Source organism: Somniosus microcephalus, chromosome 27, assembly GCF_052327205.1.
Source record: "Somniosus microcephalus isolate GS21.2 chromosome 27, FLI_Smic_1.0, whole genome shotgun sequence".
NCBI classification, from domain to species: domain Eukaryota; kingdom Metazoa; phylum Chordata; class Chondrichthyes; order Squaliformes; family Somniosidae; genus Somniosus; species Somniosus microcephalus.
The window spans coordinates 13,831,016-13,856,105 of NC_141013.1; the positions used below are offsets into that span (position 1 = coordinate 13,831,016).

Sequence of the window (25,090 nt, forward strand, 5' to 3'; positions counted from 1 at the left end):
AATAAATACAGCTTTAGGCCTATACATATCTCACCTCACTGCTGTCACTAGGATTTTAGTAGTGTAAAGTGGGTTTGGAAGGTTTTTATACTATCTATACTTAAACTATGGATGGGAAAAAAGACACGCAGATGTACAATTATAGATTCTGCCCTTCCAAACTTGGATTGTATATGGAGTAGGCTGTACAACACTAGAGCAAAGTAGTTGTTACAGGTCTGTAATTGGTGATAATCATGGTTGAAGCAATTTGAGATCACAAATTAAGAGCATCACACAAAGGCAAAGCGTATTGGCTCAAGTGTGCCCTCCCTCGCCAAGAGTACTGGATTCAATGTGCTACCTTAGCCAAATGACAGCAGTGCACCCAATTGTGCAGCGAGATAAAATGCATATTAAGAAAGAGAGAGGGCACCAGTACCTTTTTTTCCGGGATGATCTGGTGCGTAGCTCTTCCAGCTGTTCTCCTTCACAGCCTGCACAGGCAGCCAGTGAGGCCGGTTGGGAATAGTCAGGTGACTCGGTGTCCTGGCTCATGGATTCATCGCTGAAGAAGTCAGTGGGGAGCACAGAGGCCAGACGCGCTGGGACGTTCTGTCCTAATCCGAAGTATAACTCGCCCAATATCTTTGGTACTGTGAACAAATACCTGAAATGCAATATGGTGAAAACCACCTGAATCAATTTCAGATCATATTTGAAAAGAGTAACTGGAGTGAAAGGGAGGAAAGAGAGACGAGACCTGATGCTACTAACCTCACACCATCCAGATTAATTTTATGCAATTTTCTTAGAAGTAAAAACCCAAGTACAAGAGATATGCCAGGATAAAATTAAATATCCAACAATATGCAAAGTGACTCCCCTATTAGCTTCTCCACTAAATCGCAAATGTATACTCAATGTCTGCTCAGCATCATGCCTAGCATTCTTCAGGGCAGATGATGTTTGATAGAGTGGACTAAAGTACTTTGTGAAAACAGTGGCCCCAGGATTTGAAACCCAGCAGTGCCCCTTTCAGACCCAGAAAGTTATGTCCACTTAGAGTAGAAAAGTTAACATTTTTTAGTTTATTTAATATTAAACGTGTACGGTGAGCAAGCAGTAAAGTGCAAATAGCCTAGGTGCTGAACAGGCTGTGATCATTTATGATAATAAAACCACCATCAACCCAATGGAGGAGATTACAAATAAACTCAATGTTACACAAAATTACAGGAAACTTTGGTTTATCCGGAGATTAAAAGTCCGGAAAGCTCTATCTACCGGCAAAATTCAGGAGCCGTTTCCTATAAGTATTTTTACTTCTCCTTGCTTTCCCCCCCCCCCCCCGAGTCAGGCTCTGCAAGGTCTGTAGCTAAGCAACAGCTTCAGCTAGAGACGCTTTTAAGCTGCAGCCGACTGTTTTGAAGCTGTTGCTAAGCAACAGGGTTTGTTGATTCACACGGAGCTGAAAATCTCCGTATGTTTCAACATGTCCGGCAGTTTTGATCTAACGGCAACAGCTCGGTCCCGTCGGTGCCGGATATCACAAAGTTTCCTGTAGTAAGTTTAGAAATTATAGTACACAATATAAAAGTTTTCCTTCAAGTTGCAATACCACAACATTGGGGACGTCACAAGGCATTTGCCTTTTAATGCTATACTCTTTCCCAAAATAGGAAGAGAAAAGGAGAAGCATTTAGTGCATCGAATGAAGCAGCAGTTTGTAATTTGCCTCAGACATCCTTTCCCAATCCCATTGTACAATATATGGGTCAAGATTTTCCTTTTGATTTAACAATTCATAATTGCAGCTAAAGTAGCTTCCTTGCCTCCATCGGCCCACTGGGTAACGGCACAATATGGCAAAGTACTGAGCCATAGGGATCGCAAAATCTCAGGTGAGTTTTTCCAACCAGTGGCAAGTTAATTGCACTTAGCTGCGGGAGTGAGTGGCATCCAGCATCCCACGGCTAAGGGTGAGGGGAAAAAGTCAGTGCTCCCACACCTGGCCAGTGACCGCAACTGGAAAGTGCAGGTGCACTGATGTCAGGAGAGAATAGGATCAGGCTCCAGTATGATACCATCCATGAACGAATAGTTTGCTTAAACTCACTGAAGAATGGGCAAGGTACCAGAGGAATGTTGATACCCATGGAAGCATATCGCAGCATAAATTGTTTCTCCAGAAATGGACGAGAGGGGGAAGATCCCTGTCAACTGGAGTTGTGTGCAGGACAATCATAGCACACTATGCAGACTTGAAGTGACAGGTTCATGCTTGAAGATTGTTTTGAACTTACACATTTAAAATCTCTTCCTCCAGAAACTTTGCAAGAAATGTGGTGTCTTTTGTTAGAGATATGATGCGCAGTAGATTTGTCATCTGCAGTCAAAAACAAAGTTTAGGAAAATATTAGACATTCCTAATGTAGGTATCAAAATACATTTAAAACCCTATTACAAACCACTCATACATCACTGCCTAACAAATGGTCCAATTCCAGACTGTTCCTACAATGCATTTATACTGTAATCCAAGACCAATAGCTGCAGTATCCATTCCAGGGAGGCAGTGCATCAATAATAGACGATTGCCCATACGCACACAAACATTCCAGGAGACAACTGTGCATGCATTCCCAATATTTAAAACTCGGGGGAAAGTTTAGAAAGTGCTCAGGATGTCTAATGTATCTCTGAAAGCTCTTCTCAAACTATCTTGGACTCTACAGTTGAGTTACACGTCACATGGCATCAAACCTAAGCAGTATGAGACTGCCTCCTCCGAGGGTACTCTCACTGCTACTGTCCGGAATTAGAGTGCAAGTACAGCTTTACCGTTGCTGTGAAGTGGACCCTTGTGCTCCTTAAGAAAGCATCCTACACTCGGTCTAGAGACGTTAAACCGAGGCCCCGTCTGCTCTCTCAGATGGACATAAAAGATCCCATGCCACTATTTCAAAGAAGAGCAGGGGAGTTATTCCCGGTGTCCTGGCCCTCGATCAACATCACAAACACAGATTATCTGGTCATTATCGCATTCCTGTTTGTGGGAGCTTGCTGTACACAAATTGGCTGCCATGTTTCCTACATTACAACAGTGACTACACTTCAAAAAAAAAAGTACTTAATTGGCTGTGGGACATCCAGTGGTCCGAAAGGTGCTATATAAATGCAAGTCTTTCTTTTTAGTTGCATTTTTATTAAGGTTTAAAAACCATATGCTGCTAGAACAAAGTCACTTTTGAAGACATTATTTTGTTAATTGAAAAAATGAACTTACATTTATATAGCGCCTTTCACGACCCCAGGACATCCCAAAATGCTTCAAAGCCAATGAAGCGTAGTCACTGTTGTACCGTAGGGCAACACAATTTGTGCACAGCAAAGTCCAATGAGATAAATGACCAGATAATCTGTTTGTGATGTTAATTGAGGTCTAAATATGGGAGAATTCCCCATCTCCTCCTAAAATAGTGCCATGGGAATAGCAATTGCATAACCATTCAAATCAAAAAGGACAATACATCCATGGCACAAACTGATTCGCTACACTCAGTGATGGGATAAATCAGATACAGTGCAGGGAGGCAAAAGCAAAATACTGCAGATGCTGGAAATCTGAAATAAAAACAGAAAATGCTGGAAATACTCAGCAGGTCAGGCAGCATCTGCGGAGAGAGAAACAGAGTTAACGTTTCAGGTCGCTGACCCTTCATCAGTGCAGGAAGGGTCCACCACGCAGCCACTTCCTCCAGTGCAACTTAGCCCTGGCATCAGAATCTAAATCAGGGGTTTTGCCCAGCAAGTTGAAAGAATGCAATTTTCTTTCAGATAGCCTAGACATTCTATTTGTAAAAGAGGAATTATTTTATAGTACTGTACTTGGATTCTGTGCTTCAAATATTTGTCCATTAATTGAATATATGTACTTTTATTTAAAATGACACTTGTGAATTCTGCATTGAAGATGAATGCAGTTAGTGCTGGGGAATAGAACACTGTCTAGGGAAGGCATAGTAGTTAGTGCAGAATGAAGTGTCTCCTATTTTGTTCCAAATTTCTTCAGAGATCACACCTTGCTGCAGGAAAGGGACATTTTTCCATTACCCACCGCAGCAACCCTGTAGCCTTTAAGCGGGATTACCAATTTGGTTTAGTAGGAGCAGCTGCGCAACGCAGACTCGAGCCAACAAGGAATTGGATTGAAACTACTAAACTCATGTCACATTACAACTAGACTTCCATCCCATCATTCTGTGCCAGGTTTCAACCTCGGTCCCAGGGGTGAAACAATTGTACACTTGGTGTAACACTGTACTCACTTCTTCCACAAGCTGTTCCAACTGTTCATGGTCACTCTGCAATGATGGAAACTGCTGACACATCTCCAAACGTAGCAAGACCTGAAGCTGGCAGCTGCAACAAGAGCCATCATTAAAATCAACACAAGGATGATCCTCCAATAACGCACAAATGCAGAAAGAACATTGATCTTCTTTCCTTTCTTACCCGCTTCCCCCACCCCCCCCACATCTTCTCACAGAAGTAATTTTGTTTAGTGTTCAAAGAACAAATATTTTCCACTTTGGTTATCTGGTGTTAGCATATAACATTCCTAGGTCAGATACACAAAGTCAAGACAGAAGTAGGTTAAAATTTCCTCTACTCTTCAAGTAGTATACTTAAGCTACAGGGGTACAGTAGCATAGTGGTTGCTACATAATTAGTAATCCAGAGGCCTGGGCTAATGATCGGTTCAAATCCGACCATGGCAGCTGGGGAATTTAAATTCAGTTCATTAAATAAATCTGGAATAAAAGGATAGTATCAGTAATGGGGACGATGAAACTACTGGATTGTTGTAAAAACACATTCAGGTTCACTAATGTCATAGTCAGAGTCATAACGGCACAGGAGGCGGCCGTTCGGCTAATCGAGTCCATGCTGGCCCTCTGTGGAGCGATCCAGTCAGTTCCATTCCCCCGCTCTATCCCCGTAGCCCTGCAAGTTTATTTCCCTCAAGTGTCTATCCAGTCTCCCCTTGAAAACATTGAGTGTCTCCGCTTCCACCACTTCCGCCGGCAGCGAGTTCCAGGTCCTCACCACTCGCTGCGTAAAAGAGTTTTTCCTCACATCCCCCCTGTATCTCTTGCCCAAAACCTTAAATCTGTGTCCCGTAGTCCTTGTACCATCAACTAGTGGGAATAGCCTTTCACCGTCTAGCCTATCCAAACCCATCATAATCTTGTATAGAAACATAGAAGATAGGAGCAGGAGTAGGCCATTCGGCCCCTCAAGCCTGCTCTGCCGCTCAATGAGATCATGGCTGATCATCCAAATTCAGTACCCTGTCCCTGCCTTCTCCCCATATCCCTTGATCCCTTTAGCCTTAAGAAATATATCCAACTCCTTCTTGAATATATTTAATGAACTGGCCTCTACTGCCTTTTTTGGCAGAGAATTCCACAGGTTCACCACTCTCTGGGTGAAGAAATTCCTCCTCATTTCTGTCCTAAATGGCATACCCCTTATCCTTAGACTGTGACCCCTGGTTCTGGACTCCCCGAACATCGGGAACATCCTTCCAGCATCTAGTCCTGTTAGAATTTTATAAGTTTCGATGAGATCCCCTCATTCTTCTAAACTCCAGCGAGTACAAGCCCAATCGACCCAATCTCTCCTCATACGTCATTCCTGCCATCCCAGGTATCAGCCTGGTGAATCTTCGCTGAACTCCTTCCATGGCAAGAACATCCTTCCTCAGATAAGGCGACCAAAACTGCACACAATACTCAAGGTGTGGTCTCACCAAGGCCCTGTACAACTGCAGCAAGGCATCCTTGTTCCTGTACTCAAACCCTCTTGCTACAAAGGCCTCTATCAAATCACCCCTCAACCTCCTTTGCTCTAATGAAAACAAATCCAGCTTCTCCAACCTGTCCTTGTAGCGAAGATCCCCCATCCCCAGAACCGTTCTGGTAAATCTCCTCTGCACCCTCTCAAGTGCTATCACATCCTTCCTAAAGTGTGGTGACCAGAACTGGACGCAATACTCCAGTTGTGGCCTAACCAGCGCTTTATAAAGGTTCAGCATAACTTCTCTACTTTTGTACTCAATACCTCTATTTATGAAGCCCAAGATCACATATGCTTTGCTAACCACTCTCTCAATGTCCTGCCACCTTCAGGGATCTATGCACATTAACTCCGCGGTCCCTCTGTCCCTGCACACTCTTTAAAACTGTGCCATTAAGTGTATATTGCCTCTCCCTGTTCCTTTTGCCAAAATGCATCACCTCACACTCTTCTGTATTAAATTCCATCTGCCACTTGTCTGCCCATTCTGCTAGCCTTTCTATGTCCTGCTGCAGTCAATTGGTATCATCCTCACTGTTTGCCACACCCCCAAGTTTGGTGTCATTGGCAAATTTAGAAATTCTACTGTATTCCAATATCCAGGTCATTTATATATATCACAAAAAGCAGTGGCCTCAGCACTAACCCTTGGGGAACACCACTGTCTACCATCCTGCAGTCTGAAAAACAGCCAAAACAACCACAACTCGCTGTTTTCTATCCTTAAGCCAATTCCTTATTCAAGCTGCCACTGACCCACCTATTCCATGAGCCTCAATTTTATTTCCTAAAATCCATGTAGACAACATCCATTGCATTCCCTTCATCAATCCCCAGTTACTTCATCAAAAAATTCAATTAGATTAGTCAAACACAATCTGCCTTTTACAAATCCGTGTTGGCTCTCCTTAATTAGCTTAAACCTCTCCAAGTGCCCGTTAATTTTTTCCTTGATTATTGTTTCTAAAACTTTACCCACCACTGATGTTAAACTGTAGTTACTAGGATTGTCCTTACACCCTTGAACAATGGCGTCACATTTGCCACTTTCCAATCCTCAGGCACCCCCCCCCCCCCCCCCCAATCTAAGATTGGAAAATGATGGCACGTGCTTCCGCTATCTCCTCCCCCAATTCCCTTAGCAACCTGGGATGCAAGCCATCTGGACCAGGCAACTTATCAACTCTAAGCATACCCAGCCTTTCCAGTACATCCGGTCTATCAATTTTCACCAATTCCATTGCTTCTACCTTTTCCACTTCTACCGATATTTTGTCAGCATCCACCTCCCTAGTAAACACCGATACAAAGTGCTCTGGAGTACTCTAGCCTTGCCCTGCGCCTCTAAGCAAATATCACCTCCTTTGTCCCCAATAGGCCCCACCCCGCCTCTTACTACCCACTTATTGTTTACATGCCGGTAGAAGATTTTTGGGTTCCCTTATGTTAACCGCCATTCTACTCTCATTCTCTCTTTGCCAATCTTATTTTCATCTTCACTTCCCCTCTCAACTTATTGTATTTGGTCTGGTTCTCCCTTGAAGAATTCACCTGACATGCATCATACACCCTCTCTTTTGTTTCCTCATCTTCTCTATCTCCCTCGTCATCCAAGGAGCCCATGCTTTGGTTCCCTTACCCTTCCCTCTTGTTCCTTTAGGGAAGGAAATCTGCTGTCCTTATCCTTATGCGAATCCAGAACCACAGCAAGTGGTTGACTCTTAACTGCCTTCTGTGGTTGAAGGCGGCAGCTCACCGCCATTTCCTCAAGGGCAATTAGGGATAGGCAATAAATGCTGGCCTTCCCAGCAACACCCACATCCCATGAACGAATTAAAAATAAGCTCAAACAGCTTATTTTAATACAGCAGTGACATTTTTATTTCCCACACTAAACACTGAAGGGGCAGCTTGAATGAAGTAGACAATTTATCAATGTGTTGAATTGTGGATAGTTTTACAGTTCTGTGCAATTCCATTAGTACCTTTACACTTGACAAAAGTATTTAAATAAATTCCTTGCATTTTTCTTGCTTTAGAAATTATAGGCACAAAATTCTGAGTGTCAAAAAGATGGTGGATACAGCCTGGAGTCTCCAATATATAAATATCATCTTACTCACTCTCTGACTTTGAGTTCCTTATTCTCCTGGTTTCCGTACTGCTGCCGAATGGATTTACTGCTCTTCAGTAACTGCATCTGAATCAGATTTATACACGTGGCCTTTAAATAGAGGAGGTAAAATTGTTACATTCAAAAGGTTTACAGAATAATCAGCATTAAATTTGTACTACATTCACAACTGTGAAAGGCAACCAGCAATATGACTAGACATTTGTCCTTCCAAACTTGGGATATGCCTCAAGCTCAAGATTAGGGGATGAACTCTGGCGGAGGTATTAGTGGAAGCAGTTTGAAGTGGGAAGCTTATCACATACATAGTTATATATAGTATTATACATAGTATTTACAGCACAGAAACTGGCTGTTTGGCCCAACAGGTTCATGCTCCACACAAGCCTCCTCCCACCCTTCTTTATCTAACCCCCATCAACATATCCCTCTGTAACTTCTGCTTTTCAATTCTATTCATCTAGAAATGAACCCCAGTGATTTGTTCACTTTTTAAAAAATGGCCGTACAAATCTGCGTTGCTACTTTTAGTGATGTGTATCTGTACCCCCAGATCACTCTGCTCCTCTACCTCATTTAGTTATTTTCCAAGGAGTACGTGGCCTCCTCACTCTTCCTACCAAATGTACCGCCTCACACTTGTCTACACTGAAGTTCATTTCCCAATTACACAACTTGCCTATTCTGCAAGTTTATTAATGTCTTCCAGTATTTGTTGCAGTCCTCAGTATTAACTACACTCCCCAATTTGGCATCCTCCACACATTTTAAAATTGTACTTCTGATGTCAGAGTCCAAATTGTTTATGTAAATAATGAACAACAGTGGTCTCAGCATCAATCTTTGTGGAACACCACTTCCCACCTTTTGCCAGTCTGATAAAATATTGAAGCATATATTGGTTTAAGCATGATAATTCCTATAACAGTACCAATAGACTAAACAACCCAAGGTAGCAACACTACAACATTGTGCTGCATTAAAACAGTGATATACAAAAACAATGCAGTTACTTTTCTCCCTCTTCGTAATAACTCATGAAGGGTCATAATAAGATCATTAAATTACTTCAGAATTATCAGATCAAATTAAAAACTGATAATACCTCAAAATCTTCAGTGTTGCCAGATTTTAGGTACATTTTAATGACTGTTACTGCATTCTGTATGAAACTGAACTGGGACAATTCATCTTCTGCTACATGTTTCTGGTAATTCTCTTTCAAACTAGACACCATCTCCTCGTCACTCTTAAAATCTGTAATAGAGACAGAATTAGAAGCCGAATTTAAAAGTTGCAAATGGGCAATGTGTGAATCATGGTGGATAGTGAAAGATAAAACGCCCTCATTTAACTGGTTCTTGTATTCGGACCATTAATACACCCATTACAAAAATGTGCATAAAATAATGTAGCATAGTACTGTACAACACATTTTAATTTTTAGATACTAAATTTTAAAACTGCAAAACTAAACTAATCCTCCTGAAGGCATCCACAGGTACCACACCTAACTGTCCATTATTCAGCAAATGTTAGTCCCAACCAATGTTTACTGTAAGCTGTGCTTTATTCTGCACGGCCTGTTTCTTTTAATGCGCAGCCCCATTAAATTTCTGCGCATGCGCTGTATTTACAATGTAAAAAACGGTGAGCGACCTGCGCAGCCGCACGCACGCCTTAGCAGGAACATTGGTCTCAACCCAGTCCCCAGTGAACACGAGGCCATAGCACAAAATTGTTCCTCATCCCTTTAATCTAATATTGATCAGCAAACAACTGTATTGTTTTAGCACAGACCTCAAAACCTCTTTTTTTCTTGTATTGGTTTTCATCGTCAAATGCTCAATAATGAACAGCAAGTGACTGACCAACCAGGGTTTTAGCACCCCACCTTGTCAACTAAGACTTAAACTAAGCACATGATGACCATCATATTTGCTATTTGAGGGATCCAAACATCTGAAGGGAAGCTTCCTCTAAAATAATCGAGACAGAATCACACAAATCTCATCTGTAAATTGGATGAAAGGGAGCTAACAACACATACCTACAGTACTCTTTCTCACTCTTTTACTTTTCTGTTTGTCCCCCAAATGTTTCTTGGACTGCTGGGTGGACTCATCTCCGGTGGGAAGCTGCATTCCATCTGGCTGACTTTTTTGGGCTTTCACGTTTAGTCTAGCAACATTCAACATCTGAAGAGAGCGACTCATGGACCTCATCTTCTGCCGGATGGGGGTCCGAGGACCACCTGAAATTAATTGATAAAGCAACAACAGAAACGTTAAGGACAGGCAACAAGATAGAACATAGCACAATAAATAAGCAAGCTACATCCAGTGACTCAGTTGCTAAAGGTAGCACCTAGCCAGGCCACAAGGTTCGAGCAAAATGATCTCAGCCAAATTAGCACTTAGAGGGTGCTACAATTTCATCTCGGGCAGAATCTATCTTTACATGCCGAGTTGGACAGCTTGCTGACACTCACTGTCTAAGCTCACAAGAAAATTGTTCAATTAGAGTATCCATATCCATGGAACCGTGCCACGATTAAGGGTCATCGCATTCAGAACAGGAGGGGAAACAATTGTATAGGAGGGTGGGGAGGGGGAAGAAGCAACACTACTTGAAGTAAATCCCCGACAGCACCATGCTTTAAATTCCAAAAAAGTTATACTACACATACATTGTCTCCTTTTTTCTCCGTGCTCTACAGCTGCTCCAGCTTCGTCTGCAGATTTCCTCTGGTAGAACTCCGCTAAGTGACCAGTTAGGGCAAGTTCAGAATCTATGTTTGCTTTCTCATCCGCTGCCTGCATTGACCTAATAGACAAAGAGCAACTCTGAAGTTTTTTAGGATCTTGTTACTTTATTTCAGAGAAAAGAAATAGCTTTTAATAAGCCACAATTTTAATAATTTACCTGAATGACTCCATCAGAGTAGAGCTAGCTCCTGACAATTCAGATAATGGAAACCACCCTTCAACAAAGGAAATGCTTTGCTGGGAGGTCTCAGCCAATTCTAGTTGTACCCAATCTGGAACAGTAACAGTTTCTAGAAGACAGACAAAATTCAAGTTAATCTTTTACTCTACACCATTAGACAAGGTTTGAGAGCCTGAAATTGATCACACTGGAAAAGAGAAGGTTCATGTTATTTAAGTATTCAAGATTAAAAAAAAAACAACCTCAGTAACATTGAGATTGCTAGAAATTCTAGAGGCAGAGGACATGGACTCACGTGGGGGGTGAATACATGGAACGGATTACTCGGGAGATGGGCAGATAGTGTGGAAAAATTCAAGGGAGAGTTGCAGATATTTGAGGAACTCTGATTGAATTTTTTTGGACCAGCCAAATGGACTGCAACCCTGTTCTTTCCTACATTCCCAGCCCGGAAAGCACGTTATGGATGTTATAAAAGAAAAAAAGTTTAATCAATTGATTGGTCTTGTGTATGTGTATATTGCAACATCATACTGCAATCTCCTGGTTATTTGGTTGATATGTTAGCAGATGGGTCAGCTTTTCATGGTGTGTTAATATTTCATAGGCTGTAATCATTTGTTCAACTTCATTTAAAAACATTTTTGTTGGGATACTGTGGATTTTCTTCTTCCTCTATTGGCATTTGATTCCAAAGAGCAATAGTGTAAAACCTTGTCAAATGGTATTGCTTTAAATAGTCAAAAACGGTCTCAGACAAAAGACTGGCTGCATTCCATTGCTACAGAAATCACAGCTATTCTATAAGTAGTTTTTAGGCTGTTTAAATAGCAATTGGCATTCATACAGCAGGGTAAAACTCACTGTTATTGGAAACTTCAATGCAATGGGATTTGTTAATCCATTAGCTGTCATCACTGCCAACAACTGACTGTCAACTCTCGATAATTCAGAGTTGCTTTTTTCTTTTACACTGAAATTTTAATTACGCAATAAATTTGAAGGTAGCAATGTAAATAACAGAAAAATGGGAATTTAATCAAAAATGTGTGTTTCTAATTCTCTATGACTTTAAAAAGTTCAAGTTAGTTGGATTCCAGTCTGGGCCTCGAAAGGAAAGAACTAACTGCATTTATCCAAATGTAATTTGCTTTATTGCAATGCTGTCCATTTATATACATCTTTAATTTAGAGAATAAATTACCTGGAACGAGTAATCATCATTTTGTCTCGACTAGAGGGGAAATCAAAGATTGAGGCAGATTTCAGAAATTATGCTGCTTAACACAAGGTGCAGAGGTATGATTACAAATTTCAGAAAGATTCATATAAACTGTCCCAACGTGTATAGTGGACGAATCGTGTTAGCATCAACCACACCCGCCATATGCAGTGGGGAACTAGTAAAAATCAGAATTTTAATTTAGTTGCTTAAATGAGACAAGACTGGATTTTGTGAGGATTGCCAACAACCCATGGAACAGTAACTCAACATGAGGCCGCTCGAGGAGAAAAGCGGACAATATTTTTTTACAAATTAAACTAACTACAACAATTAACTTTACTACATTCAGTATCTACAGATACTGTGCTGCAAATGTGAAGATGAAGCACATCAGGAAACTCAATTCTTAAATGTTAATAGAACACTATAGTATATAAGCCATTCAGCCATCAAGTGATTCTGATCATTAAAATATTTTACTTTACAGTACACAGCGCATTTACATTTTACTTACCCAGTTGGTCAGTCATGTAACAATTAAATATTGCCACAGGCAAGCATGAAATTTATAAAGAACAATGAATATACACAGCCATAAAACAGAAATGCACAGCAGGTCAGTGTCTTCTCTCAGATGGTGTGGATTTCCAACAATTTTGTGTGTTGTAATTCCTTTTTACTTCTCCTTAATATATAGCATCACAAGGTGAGAGGTCCTTCAAGACCTTGTGGTTGCTCCAGCCAAATATGCTGCCTTAGATTTCCCACCAGATGATCAAACACTACATGTTCCAATGAGTAAGTTGCACCTCCACACTTACCCAACATAACCAGGTTTGGCAGGGACGTAATAAAGCTCACTACGCACTTGGTTTGAGTATAAAGCAAGGCTTTAATCAACTTGTTTCAGAACATGGAGGTCTAGTTGTACTTCACTAGTTCCTGTCTTACAAAGTGTCCCTGAGCAAGCTGGGCTCACGCCCGAGTATTTATACTCCTTGGACGGCGCCACCAGCTGGCCGTCCAGCGTTATTTCATGAGTAGTTTCTTTACGATGATGAGATTTAGAACAGGCAGTAAGGCTTATTCTTCCAGAAAAAAGTGTGCATAAATAAACCAATCACTTCTAAATCTATTAAATGTAGGCACAAAGCGTTAACAAGTTACATGTTTTGTAACAGTTTGCTTAGAAAGGAAAAGGAGTCTACTTAATATCTTCAGAAAGGATTACATTCTTTTGAATACTGGCGTGGTGTTCTTCTTTAGAGCTACATTTCCATAGGTAGAAAGAGGGATGAGGTCCTGCAGGCAGATTTCAGGGAGCTAGGAAAGAGATTAAAAAGCAGGACCTAAGGTAGTAATCTCTGGATTACTCCCAGTGCCACACGCAAGTGAGTATAGAAATAGGATGATAGAGCAAATGAATGCGTGGCCAGAGAGATGGTGTAGGAGGGAGGGCTTCAGGTTCCTGGGGCATTGGGCTGGTTCTGGGGGAGGTGGGACCTGTACAGGCCGGAAGGGTTGCACTGCAACAGAGCCAGTACCAATATTCTCGTGGGGAGGTTTGCTGGTGCTGTTGGGGAGGGTTTAAACTTAGTTGGCAGGGGGATGGGCACCAGGATGTAGCATGAGAAAGGAGAAACAAAGGGCACAAAGGATTGGGAGAGACAGTTAGCACTAAAGTAAGAAATAGTAAGGTGTTAGGTGGGGTCAGACCAAGAGCACAGGATGGTCTAAGATAGGTTTACAGTGTATACACACGAAGCACAGTAAACAAGGCTGGTGAGCTGCAGGCGCAAATAGCCACATGGGAATATGACGTTGTGGCAATAACAGAGACCTGGCTCAAAAAAGGGCAGGATTGGGTAGTAAATATTCCTGGATATAAGGTTTCAGGAAATATAGGGAAGGAAAGATAGGAGATGGTGTGGCAGTATTGGTTAAGAAGAATGTTACAGTGCTGGAGAGAGAGGGTGTCCTGGAGGGGTCAAGGACAGAATCTATATGGCTAGAGTTAAGAAATAATAGAGGCGCCATTACACTACTAGTTGTATTCTATAGGCCACCCACTAGTAGGAAAAATATGGAGGTGCAAATTTGTAGAGAAATTACAGAGAGGTGCAAGAACTATAGTGATAATGGGGGACTTCAACTATCCTTATATAGACTGGGATAGTGATAGCGTAAAGGGCAGAGGGAGGGAAGAATTTCTGAAATGTGTTCAGGAGAACTTTCTTGATCAGTAGGTTTCCAGCCCAACGAAGGAGGCATTACTGGATCTGGTTCTGGGGAATGAGGTCAGTCAAGTGGAGCAAGTGGCAGTAGGTGATCATTTAGGGAACAGTGATCATAGTATAAGGTTTAGATTAGCTATGAAAAAGGACAGGGAGCAATCTAGAGTAAAAATACTTAATTGTAGGAAGGCCTATTTCAGTGGGATGAGAACGTATCTGGCCCAGGTAAATTCGAATCAAAGATTGGCAGGCAAAACTGTAATGGAACAATGGCCTCAACTGGAGTAGTGTGTCGAATTCTGGGCACCGCACTTTAGGAAGGATGTGAAGGCCTGAGAGAGGGTGCAGAAATGATTTACAAGAATGATTCCAGGGATGAGGGATTTCAGTTACGTGGCTAGACTGGAGAAGTTGGGGTGGTTCTCTTTAGAGCAGAGAAGATTGAGGAGATTTGATAGAGGTGTTCAAAATCATGAGGTCTCGACAGAGTAGATAGCGAGAAACTGTTTCCATTGGCAGACGGGTCGAGAACCAGGGGACACAGATTTAAGGTGATTGGCAGAAGAACCTAAGGCGACATAAGGAAAAACTTTTTTACTCAGTGGTTAGGATCTGGAATGCAATGCCTGAAAGGGTGGTGGAGGCAGACTCAATCACGGCTTTCAAAAGGGAGTTTGCCAAGTACCTGAAGGAATTTTTTTTTCAGGGCTACAGGGAAAGGGCGGGGGAGTGGGACTAGCTGAAGTGCCCTTGCAGAGAGCCGGCACGGGCTCGACAGGCCGAATGGCCTTCTTCCGTGCTGTAACCATGCTATGATTCCTGAAGTGTAAACATTATATAATTACACTGCCAAATGGAGGACTTTGCCTAGAGTTCCTGCTAGCCACAGAACCAGAGACAAGAAATGGAAGTCAACAGCATGACTGCAGTGTGCTCAATTTTGAAAAAAAGTGAGCACTTCTCCAAGACCTAGATAACAAGCAACTTAATGACACGAGTTCCCAAATTTGCAACTGTGAAATGGGCTTCCATTCTGAAGACTTCCAATATCTTGCTGGTGGCCAGAGCATTCTTCAGTTAATCTGAGCCACCCAGTTACTTTGTGTTTTTCCTGTTAATTGTCTATTCAACTGTTCCTATACACCAGCTCACACCCGAGTTCTCATTCAAGGAAACCAATTGTCACAGATAAGCTTTATCCATAAATAAAATTGCACATCTCACTGAAGCTGAAGAAGCCCTATCCTTTACCTAAAAAAATAACAATGCTCAGACCAAAGGAATAAGAAATAGCTGAAAAACATTCCTGATACACAGACCAAGAAAAGGAATAAACTTAATGCTATTACTGCTGCTTCTTTTTCTCACCTGAACAGGTTAGACATTCATCAGTGATATCAGAGAAAAGGTTCAATGCGCTGCCTACAGCATCTGAGAGCTCAGAGGACATCTCGTGGCTACTCTCAGTTATCTCCATCTGCAAGAGAAGCTCCTCAAACTCTGGTACTTGTTCCCAGGAGATCAGTGTGAGCACTGCTGTGCCGCTAAACAAGGGAGACAGGATTCCTGTACTTGGGGGCAGGTAATCATTTGTCTCCACATCAGCAACCTGGAAAAATATGGGGAAAAAAAGTAAATACTGTACTGATTTCTTCTGAGGTTCCTAAATATTTCTTCCCATCAATTTTCCCAACAAGCAGACTCCAATATGACTAATTGCTAACCAGAGCAATGTTACGTTGGAAGAGATATTGCAAGTACCATAAATCTTTTGTTCAACAAGTAACAATTAAACTTCCTGGGGGAAAAGTTGCGACTGCAACATTCAATTAATACACATCTTTCAAACTATTAGTTTATATGAAAAAAATACCCACCACATATATTTCATTGCAAGCCATTTCCTGCAGAAGTCGTTGGAGGAAGCAGTTCTCTTTAGTTTCCTTCTGTTCAGTTCGTTGCAAGACCCAGGAATGTGTTGACAACCGGTCAGTCCTTTGTGGATCCCAATTTTTCACAGCTCCTTTCACTATAATGTTCACCGGCCCAGTCAGGTATTTCTGACTACAGGAAACTGGCTCCAAAGTGACAGGGCAGCACACCTCCTGCTCTCCTGTCCACAAGCAGAAACCACAAAATAATTTTAGAATTTTCCAACATTCACTCATTGGGAAGAACTTGCATTTAAATAGCACCTAATTGCAATGCCCCAAAGCTCTTCAGTCAGTGAATTATTCTGAAGTACAGTCACTTACGTAGATGAGTTCAGCAACCATTTTGCACACAGCAAGGTCTCACAAACAGCAATGAGAGGAATGGTCAGTTGACCTGCTTTGGTGGTGTTGGTTGAGGGAGAAATGTTGCCCAGGACAGTGGGAGAACTGCCTACGCTTCTTCAAATAGTTAAACAGGATCTTTAAACTCCCGCTAACAGGCAGATGGGATCTCAGCTCAAGAATGGCTGACATGAATAACAGTGCTGTGTAACGCTGGAGACAGAGTGATCATAGTAGTTTTGCAACACTCAGTTCACCAATTTCTATTATATTTGGGTAGGAACCAAGGAAGGCAAAGGAAACATCTCTTCCATTATAGCAGATATAAAATCAAATGCTAACAGACAAAACATACATAATCCTTCACTTTTTCATACTTTAGGCTGCATGTATGAAAACTTACTTTTTCCAAAAGATAACCCCTTGAACAATTTGAAAACCAGATTTGACACTACAATTTACATCCCAAGGGGTGTCCAACAGAAATGTTCTGAGATTGTCTTCTGTAGGGAGTTTGACTCTGGAGTCAGGTTGATCCCCCAACTCTGGATTTACACTGCAAGTCAGCTTTGGTGAAAGTGGAAATTGCTTTGCATCAATACTAGACTTTTATCGTAACTGCACCCCAACTAGAGTTAAAAAGTCTCAACTACAGATTGTGTGTCAGGTTAACATAATATAAGCAGAATGCAAGATAGGAAATGCAAAACTGGAACCAAAAAAGCATATTACTCTGAAGGTCCAAAAGCCAACCTTTAACGTACAGAGTGCACACTTTCAAATCTGCTGACTGTAGGCAAAGGGGTCATAATTACCTTGTGTAATCGTCAGTAATCCTTGTTGAAGAGGAAATGTCTTTCGATAGAAACTTTCAACACTCACAAAGTAATTCAGGTTGCAATCAAATGGAAATGTAGCAGCCACTGTTTTCCTCCGTTTCACATACTCCTTTGCATCTGTTCCATTCTCAAAATCAATCTTCTTCAGGCCAACTTGGGAGCCCAGTGAAGTTTTATCCAATAGCAAACCAGAGTCATTAAGTGAAAGTTGCATTAAAGCAGCAAATGGAATTAAACTTCCACCAACTGATCGCATCACCTCCGAGACTATCTTATAGCCAATGTGATCAGAAGCTCCAATGAACTAGAGAGGGAAAAAAATCAAAACCCAGTAATTATTTTGTAAAACCAGGCATACATACTATAAACACGCTGTCAACTTGCAAGGTCCCACAAACAGCAATGAGGTAATGACCAGATAATCTGTTTTAGTGGTGTTGGTAGAGGGATATTGACCTCTGCGCTAGTCTTTGAAATTATGCTGTGGGATCTTTTACGTCCACCCGAGGGGGACAGACGGGGCCTCAGTTGAATGTTTTCCAAACCATCAAATTTAAATGAAACAAACGAGCAAGTAAAAGATAGAATTGCAAATAGGACAGAGTTGCCTTGGCTTTGAGGGCTAGATGGCTGGGCTTGGGTGCCCAATGGATCCACAGCTTGGACATCTCCTTTAAGGCTACAATGCTGTGCATTCCAGAGGTGAAGTAGAGGCCAATTCCTCTTAGGCAGCACCTGCAGTCAATGAGAAGTCAAGGAAATCAACAGGAAATAATTGGCTATGTGACAGCAATTTGCATGCATGACAAAATGATACCCAGTGTAACAGAAATATTAGCAGATTATGGTGCTCTCATGGTGAGAATATACCATTTTATAACAATGCGTATCAAAGTGTGATGGGAAATACAAATAGGAAATGCACTATATGCAAGACTTATTATAAACAGCAAGTGCTTTATTACATTCTCAGCACATCCTAAAGCACTTCACATCCAATGAATTACTTTTTGAAATGCAGTGACTGTTATTTAGGCAAATGCAGCAGCCTATTCGCACATCTCAAATAGCAACGATGACCAATCGGTCTTTGGATTTGTTGCTCGAGGAAAAATGTTGGCAAGGAAACGGCTCTTTTTTGAAGTGTCATGAACTCTTCGATGTCCACCTGAACAGGCAGTAGGGACCCTCAGTTTAACGTTTCGCGTGGAAAGATACAACTCATACAATGACATGTGTAATTGCATACAGCAGCTGTAAATGTTACACTTTGATTTGATACAACAGAATTTGACCAATTCAGTTACATAGGAGTAGGCCATTCAGCCCCTCAAGCCTGTTCTGCCATTCAATGAGATCATGGCAGATCTGTATCTTAACTCCATTTACCCACCTTGGTTCCATATCCCTTACTTGAAAAAAACCCAGCAACTCAGTTTTGAAATTTTCAGTTCACCCCTCAGCCTCAAGCTTTTTGGGGGCAGTAGTTCCAGATTTCCACTACCCTTTGTGTACATAGGAACAGGAGTTGGCCATTCAACCCCTCGAGCCTGCTCCGCCATTCAATGAGATCATGGCTGATTTGCAACCTAACTCCATATACCCGCCTTTGGCCCATATCCCTTAATATCTTTGGTTAACAGAAAGCCATCAATCTCCAATTTAAAATTAATTGATTTAGCTTCAATTGCCGTTGGCAGAAGAGTTCCAAACTTCTATCACCCTCTGTGTGTAGAGGTGTTTCCTGACGTCACCACAGAATGGCCTAGATCTAATTTTAAGGTTGTACCCCCCTTCTTCTAGACTCCCCCACCAGAGGAAATAGTTACTCTCTCTCTACCCTATCAGCACCTTTAATCATCTTAAACTCCTCAATTAGGTTGCCACCACCTTAATCTTCTTTACTCAAGGGGATAAAAGCCTATTCTATGAAAATATATTGTAGTAAACAAAAGTTGTGTTTGGGAACTGCTGCACTTTGAACTTTTTAAAAAACTGCATTTGTCCCTGTTTGGGTGGGAAAGAGTTCATTACTACATGCACTAGTCCTGACCATAAATAAATAACCCTATAGTGTGTATTAAAGAACAGTTTACTTATTGTGTAGTCATTTGTTGTGTAGTTTGCACACAGCAAGGTCCCAAAAACAGCCACTAAATAAATGAGCAGATAATAATATTTTGCTGGTACAGGAGTATTGGTCGAGATTAACTTTGGCCAGGAGAACTTGGTACTCTTCTGCGAATAGTGCCACAGGATATTTTTTAACCTGAATTGGCAGACAGGGCTGTGGTTTAACCTCTCATCTGAAAGGGGGCACCTCCAACAAAATTAATTTTTTGATGAAGTAACAGAGGATTGATGAAGGGATGTTGTCTACATGGATTTTTGGAAGGCGTTTGACAAAGTACCACATAGTAGGCTGGTTAACAAAATTGAGGCTCATGGAATAGGTGGGTCAGTGGCACCCTGATAAGGAATTGGCTTAAGGACAGATAACAGTGAGTTGTGGTAAATGGCTGTTTTTCAGACTGGAGGATGGTGGACAGTGGTATACCCTGTAGTGTATGTACCTTTAAGAGAGAACTACTTTTACAGCTCCTGTATACTGTAGTACCGGCAGTGACCACACCTGTATATAAGCCTTGAGCATGCCTCTGTACTGCCAGTCTTGAGACTACCCTACTCCAGTAAATACCTGTTGATTGTTAAGTTAAAGCCTCCGTGTAGTTATTGGAAAATATCCTACTTTAAGAATCACGAATCTAACATACCCCATGATAGATATAGATATATATATGACAAAACTTGGGGTGTGGCAAACAGTGAGGATGATATCAATCAACTGCAACAGGACAGAAAGGCTAGCAGAATGGGCAGACAAGTGGCAGATGGAATTTAATAGAGAAGTGTGAGGTGATGCATTTTGGCAGAAGGAACAGGGAGAGGCAATATACACTTAATGGCACAGTTTTAAAGAGTGTGTAGGGACAGAGGTACTTGGGAGTTAATGTGCATAGGTCTCTGAAGATGGCAGGACATATTGAAAGTGGTTAGCAAAGCATTTGGGATCTTGGGCTTCATAAATAGAGGTATGGAGTACAAAAGTAGAGAAGTTACGCTGAACCTTTATAAAGCGCTGGTTAGGCCACAACTGGAGTATTGCGTTCAGTTCTGGTCACCACACTTTATGAAGGATGTGAAGGCCCTGGAGAGGGTGCAGAGGAGATTTACCAGAATGGTTCCGGGGATGGGGGATCTTAGCTACAAGGACAGGTTGGAGAAGCTGGATTTGTTTTCATTAGAGCAAAGGAGGTTGAGGGGCGATTTGATAGGTGTACAAGATTATGACGGGTTTGGATAGGCTAGACAGGGAAAGGCTGTTCCCACTAGTTGATGGTACAAGGACTAGGGGACACAGATTTAAGGTTTTGGGCAAGAGATACGGGGGGGGTGATGTGAGGTAAAACTTTTTTTTTTTTTTTTTTTTTAAACACACCAAGCGGCGATGACCTGGAATTCGCTGCCGACGGAAGTGGTGGAAGCGGAGACACTCAATGTTTTCAAGGGGAGACTGGATAGGCACTTGAGGGAAATAAACTTGCAGGGCTACGGGGATAGAGTGGGGGAATGGGACTGACTGGATTGGTCTACAGAGAGCCGGCATGGACTCGATGGGCCAAATGGCCTCCTTCGGTGTCGTTATGACTATGAATACAACATTCCCTCAGTACAGCACTGAGATGTTAGACTAGATTATGTCAAGTCCTGGAGTAGGACTTGGACCAGGCCCGGGGTGGCTTTGGAAAGGGAGCATGCGGTGTCCGCCTGTATGCTTGAGGCCTTCCACGGCCACTGGGAACCGCAGGGAATAGTGTCTTATAGACACTGAAAATATAATTCAGTTGGGTTAGGAACCTTTTGATGGGACTTTGTTGCTTATTTTGGCATCTTTTAGTTTGATTGGACCAGAGTCACAACGGCACAGAAGGAGGCCATTCAGCCCATCGAGTCCATGCCTGTTCTCTGTAGAGCAATCCAGTCAATCCCATTCCCCCGCTCTATCCCCATAGCCCTGCAAGTTTATTTCCTAAAATCCATGTAGACAACATCCATTGCATTCCCTTCATCAATCCTCCCTGTTACTTCATCAAAAAATTCAATTAGATTAGTCAAACACGATCTGCATTTTACAAATCCGTGTTGGCTCTCCTTAAACCTCGCCAAGTGCCTGTTAATTTTTTCCTTTAATTGTTTCTAAAACTTTACCCAGCACTGCTGTTAAACTGACCGGCCTGTAGTTACTAGGATTGTCCGTACACCCTTTCTTGAACAATGGTGTCACATTTGCCACTTTCCAATCCTCGGGCACCTCCCCCGCATCTAGGGAAGCCCTTCCGCCATCTCCTCCCCCAATTCCCTTAGCAACCTGGAATGCAAGCCATCTGGACCAGGTGACTTATCCACTCTAAGCATACCCAGCCTTTCTAGTACATCCTGTCTATCAATTTTCACCTCTTCCATTGCTTCTACCAATATTTTGTCAGCATCTACCTCCTTAGTAACCACCGATACAAAGTACTCAGAGTATTCTAGCCTTGCCCTGCGCCTAAGCATATATCACCACCTTTGTCCCCAATAGGCCCCACCCGCCTCTTACTACCCGCTTACTATTTATATGCCGGTAGAGATTTTTGGGTTCCCTTTTCTGTTAACCGCCATTCTACTCTCATATTCTCTCTTTACCAATCTTATTTTCATCTTCGCTTCCCCTCTCAACTTATTGTATTTGGTCTGGTTCTCCCTTGAAGAATTTACCTGACATTCATCATACACCCTCTTTTTTTGTTTCATCATCTTCTCTATCTCCCTCGTCAGTCAAGAAGCCCTTGCTCTGGTTCCCTTCCCCATCCCTCGTTTGGCTGTTTCTTATATTAGTGGTGTCCTTAAAAGGGGCACACTTGTGCCGATTCTTGTTTGGTGACACGGGGGCAACTAGTGCAGTGTCACCCTTATTAACCCATCAAAATCAGCCCACAGCTTTGACTTCGACAAAGGGTGCTACCAACTGAGACAAACTGACACTCAAGTTATTGCTGCTCTAAAGTCAGTCCACCCTGCAGCTCAGGTCAGGCCACAAAAGGATTAATAACTTGCATTTATATAACGCCTTTAACATAGTGAAACGTCCTACGGCACTGCACAGGAACCACATAAGGAAATATTAGGGCAGGTGACCAATAGCTTGGCCAAAGAGCTAGGTTGGGAGCAATCTCCCCACTGGCTGCGTAACTGTCTGGAGGTCCCGCGCACGATGTGCAAAATTTTGAACAGGCCGTGCAGCCTGATAAAGGGACCGCACACCCAAAAAAAATTATTAGGGGGAACATTGGTAGCAAGGCAGAGAGGTTTGGGGAGGGAATTGCAGAGTTTAAAGTTTTGGCTGAGGAGTAAAGACTTGCTTTTATATAGTGCCTTTCACAACCACCAGACGTCACAAAGCACGTTACAGGCAATGAAGTACTTATGAAGTGTAGTCACTGTTGTAGGAAACGGGGCAACCAGTTTGCACACAGCAAGTTCCCACAAACATCAATGTGATAATGACCAGATAATCTGTTTCAGTGATGTTGATTGAGGGATAAATATTGACCAGAACACTGGGGATAACTCCAATACAATAGCAAAAAATGGTGGAAATCTCAAACAACAGAAAATGTTGGAAATACTCAGCAGGTCACGCAGCAGAATGGAGGAAGAAACAGTTAACGTTTCAGGTCGATGTCCCTTTGTTGAATTCTGACGAAGAGTTATCAACCTGAAAAGGTTAACCGTTTCCTACATTACAAGTTAGTACACGTCAAAAAAAAAGTACTTCATTGGCTGTAAAGCACTTTGGCAGGTCCGGACGTCGGGAAAGGCACTGTAAAAGAAAATAGACTTGCATTTATATAGCGCATTTCACAACCAGCAGACGTCTCAAAGCGTTTTACAGCCAAGGAATTATTTTGGTATGTAAACATAGAAGATAGGAGCAGTAGGCCATTTGGCCCCTCGAGCCTGCTCCGCCATTCAATGAGATCATGGCTGATCATCCAAATTCAGTACCCTGTCCCTGCCTGCTCCCCATATCCCTTAATCCCTTTAGCCTTAAGAAATATATCCAACTCCTTCTTGAATATATTTAGTGAATTGGCCTCTACTGCCTTCTGTGGTAGAGAATTCCACAGGTTCACCACTCGCTGGGTGAAGAAATTCCTCCTCATCTCTGTCCTAAATGGCTTACCCCTTATCCTTAGACTGTGACCCCTGGCTCTGGACTCCCCCGCCATCGGGAACATCCTTCCTGCATCTAGTCTGTCTAGTCTTGTTAGAATTTTATAAGTTTCAATGAGATCCCCTCTCATTCTTCTAAACTCCAGCGAGTATAAGCCCAATCGACCCAATCTCTCCTCATACGTCATTCCTGCCATCCTAGGTATCAGTCACTGTTGTAATGTAGAAATACAAGTCTTTCTCTTTCAAATCATCAGCAATATTTTGATTTTGTAAGGGTTTAAAATCCTGCGCCACGCACGCCCCTTACCTGCCGGTGTTGCTCGGTGTCCACCCAGTGCAGTGCAACGTTGTGGCTGGCGAGCAAGGCGCGGACCGGCGCCGGGATGATTCGCTCCGCCAAGTGCTGCGAGCTGTCGGGCTCGGAGAGCTGCAGGAAGCCGAGCAACTCAGCCCGGGAGTGCGGGCAGGGGGCGAAGAGAAAGAGGGACCGGTGAGGCCGGGACTGCGGGGCCTCGGCCGTCGAGCCGCGGCGGGATTTGGCCGGGGACGTGATGTCCGGCCGGTCCCACGGGTAGTCCGACAAGGCCTCGATCAGCGCGGTCTGAGTGGCCGCCGCTGCCGCCGTCGTCGTTCCTCCCCGCTCCCGGCTTCGCTCCGCCTCCCGGCTCAGGGCCTCTTCCAGCTCCTCCAGCTGCCGCAGCCGCGGCTCCCTGAAGCCCTGGCCCCGCCACACGCGGCCCCGCGGCGCCGCCGAGTCGAAGAGTTTAAAGGCCCAGCGGACGTTGGCGAAGCCGGAACGACAGACCGAGTGCAGCAACACCCGCAGCGCGGCCTGCCGGGCCAGGCCGAAGCCGAGCCGGCGCTCCGGGGCCGCGGTGTCCACCAAGAAGGCCATGTTGTGAGAGACCATCGCCGCCGATCGAGCAGGAGGCTCGGAGCCTCGGGCTGCTTGCTGGGGCCAGGGCCGCTCTCAATCTCTCTCCGTCAGCCGCCGGCTCCGAGCCGCCGCCATTTCCCCCCTTGAACTTCAACGGACAACTCTTGGCGCTCTTTTTCCTCCCCAACGCTCATTGGTCCCAGTGGCTTCGCACCGTGCGCTCATTGGGTACTCCCCGGACGTTCCGCTCTTCTGATAGGTCCAAACTCTGCTCTTTCAGATTGATTCGTCTGATTCGCTGAAAGGCGTCCATGCTCAATCGTTGATTGGTCACTTTGCAGCTTAGCTGATTGGATAATATTATTCGACAGTCAGCCAGTAGTATTCGAAGGAGCCGGGCTTCATTTCTGATTGGAGAACCTGAAAGTAAACA

At 43.1% G+C, this 25,090-nt stretch overlaps 1 protein-coding gene across 1 annotated transcript in view; it reads right to left on the minus strand.

The window, feature by feature from the left end:
- Window positions 1-24,822, minus strand: part of ticrr (TopBP1-interacting, checkpoint, and replication regulator) — a 44,627-nt gene extending 19,805 nt beyond the window's left edge. The window contains exons 1-12 of the mRNA XM_085968552.1: window positions 24,088-24,822; window positions 17,478-17,805; window positions 16,264-16,499; window positions 15,755-15,995; window positions 10,904-11,036; window positions 10,668-10,804; window positions 10,029-10,232; window positions 9,084-9,235; window positions 7,968-8,068; window positions 4,311-4,404; window positions 2,286-2,368; window positions 422-649 (exon numbers count right to left, since the gene is read on the minus strand). Coding sequence (XP_085824678.1) covers window positions 422-649; window positions 2,286-2,368; window positions 4,311-4,404; window positions 7,968-8,068; window positions 9,084-9,235; window positions 10,029-10,232; window positions 10,668-10,804; window positions 10,904-11,036; window positions 15,755-15,995; window positions 16,264-16,499; window positions 17,478-17,805; window positions 24,088-24,690 — 2,540 coding nt within the window. The 5' untranslated portion in view covers window positions 24,691-24,822. The remainder of the gene's footprint in view (window positions 1-421; window positions 650-2,285; window positions 2,369-4,310; window positions 4,405-7,967; window positions 8,069-9,083; window positions 9,236-10,028; window positions 10,233-10,667; window positions 10,805-10,903; window positions 11,037-15,754; window positions 15,996-16,263; window positions 16,500-17,477; window positions 17,806-24,087) is intronic.
- Between the last annotated feature and the right edge of the window lie 268 nt (window positions 24,823-25,090).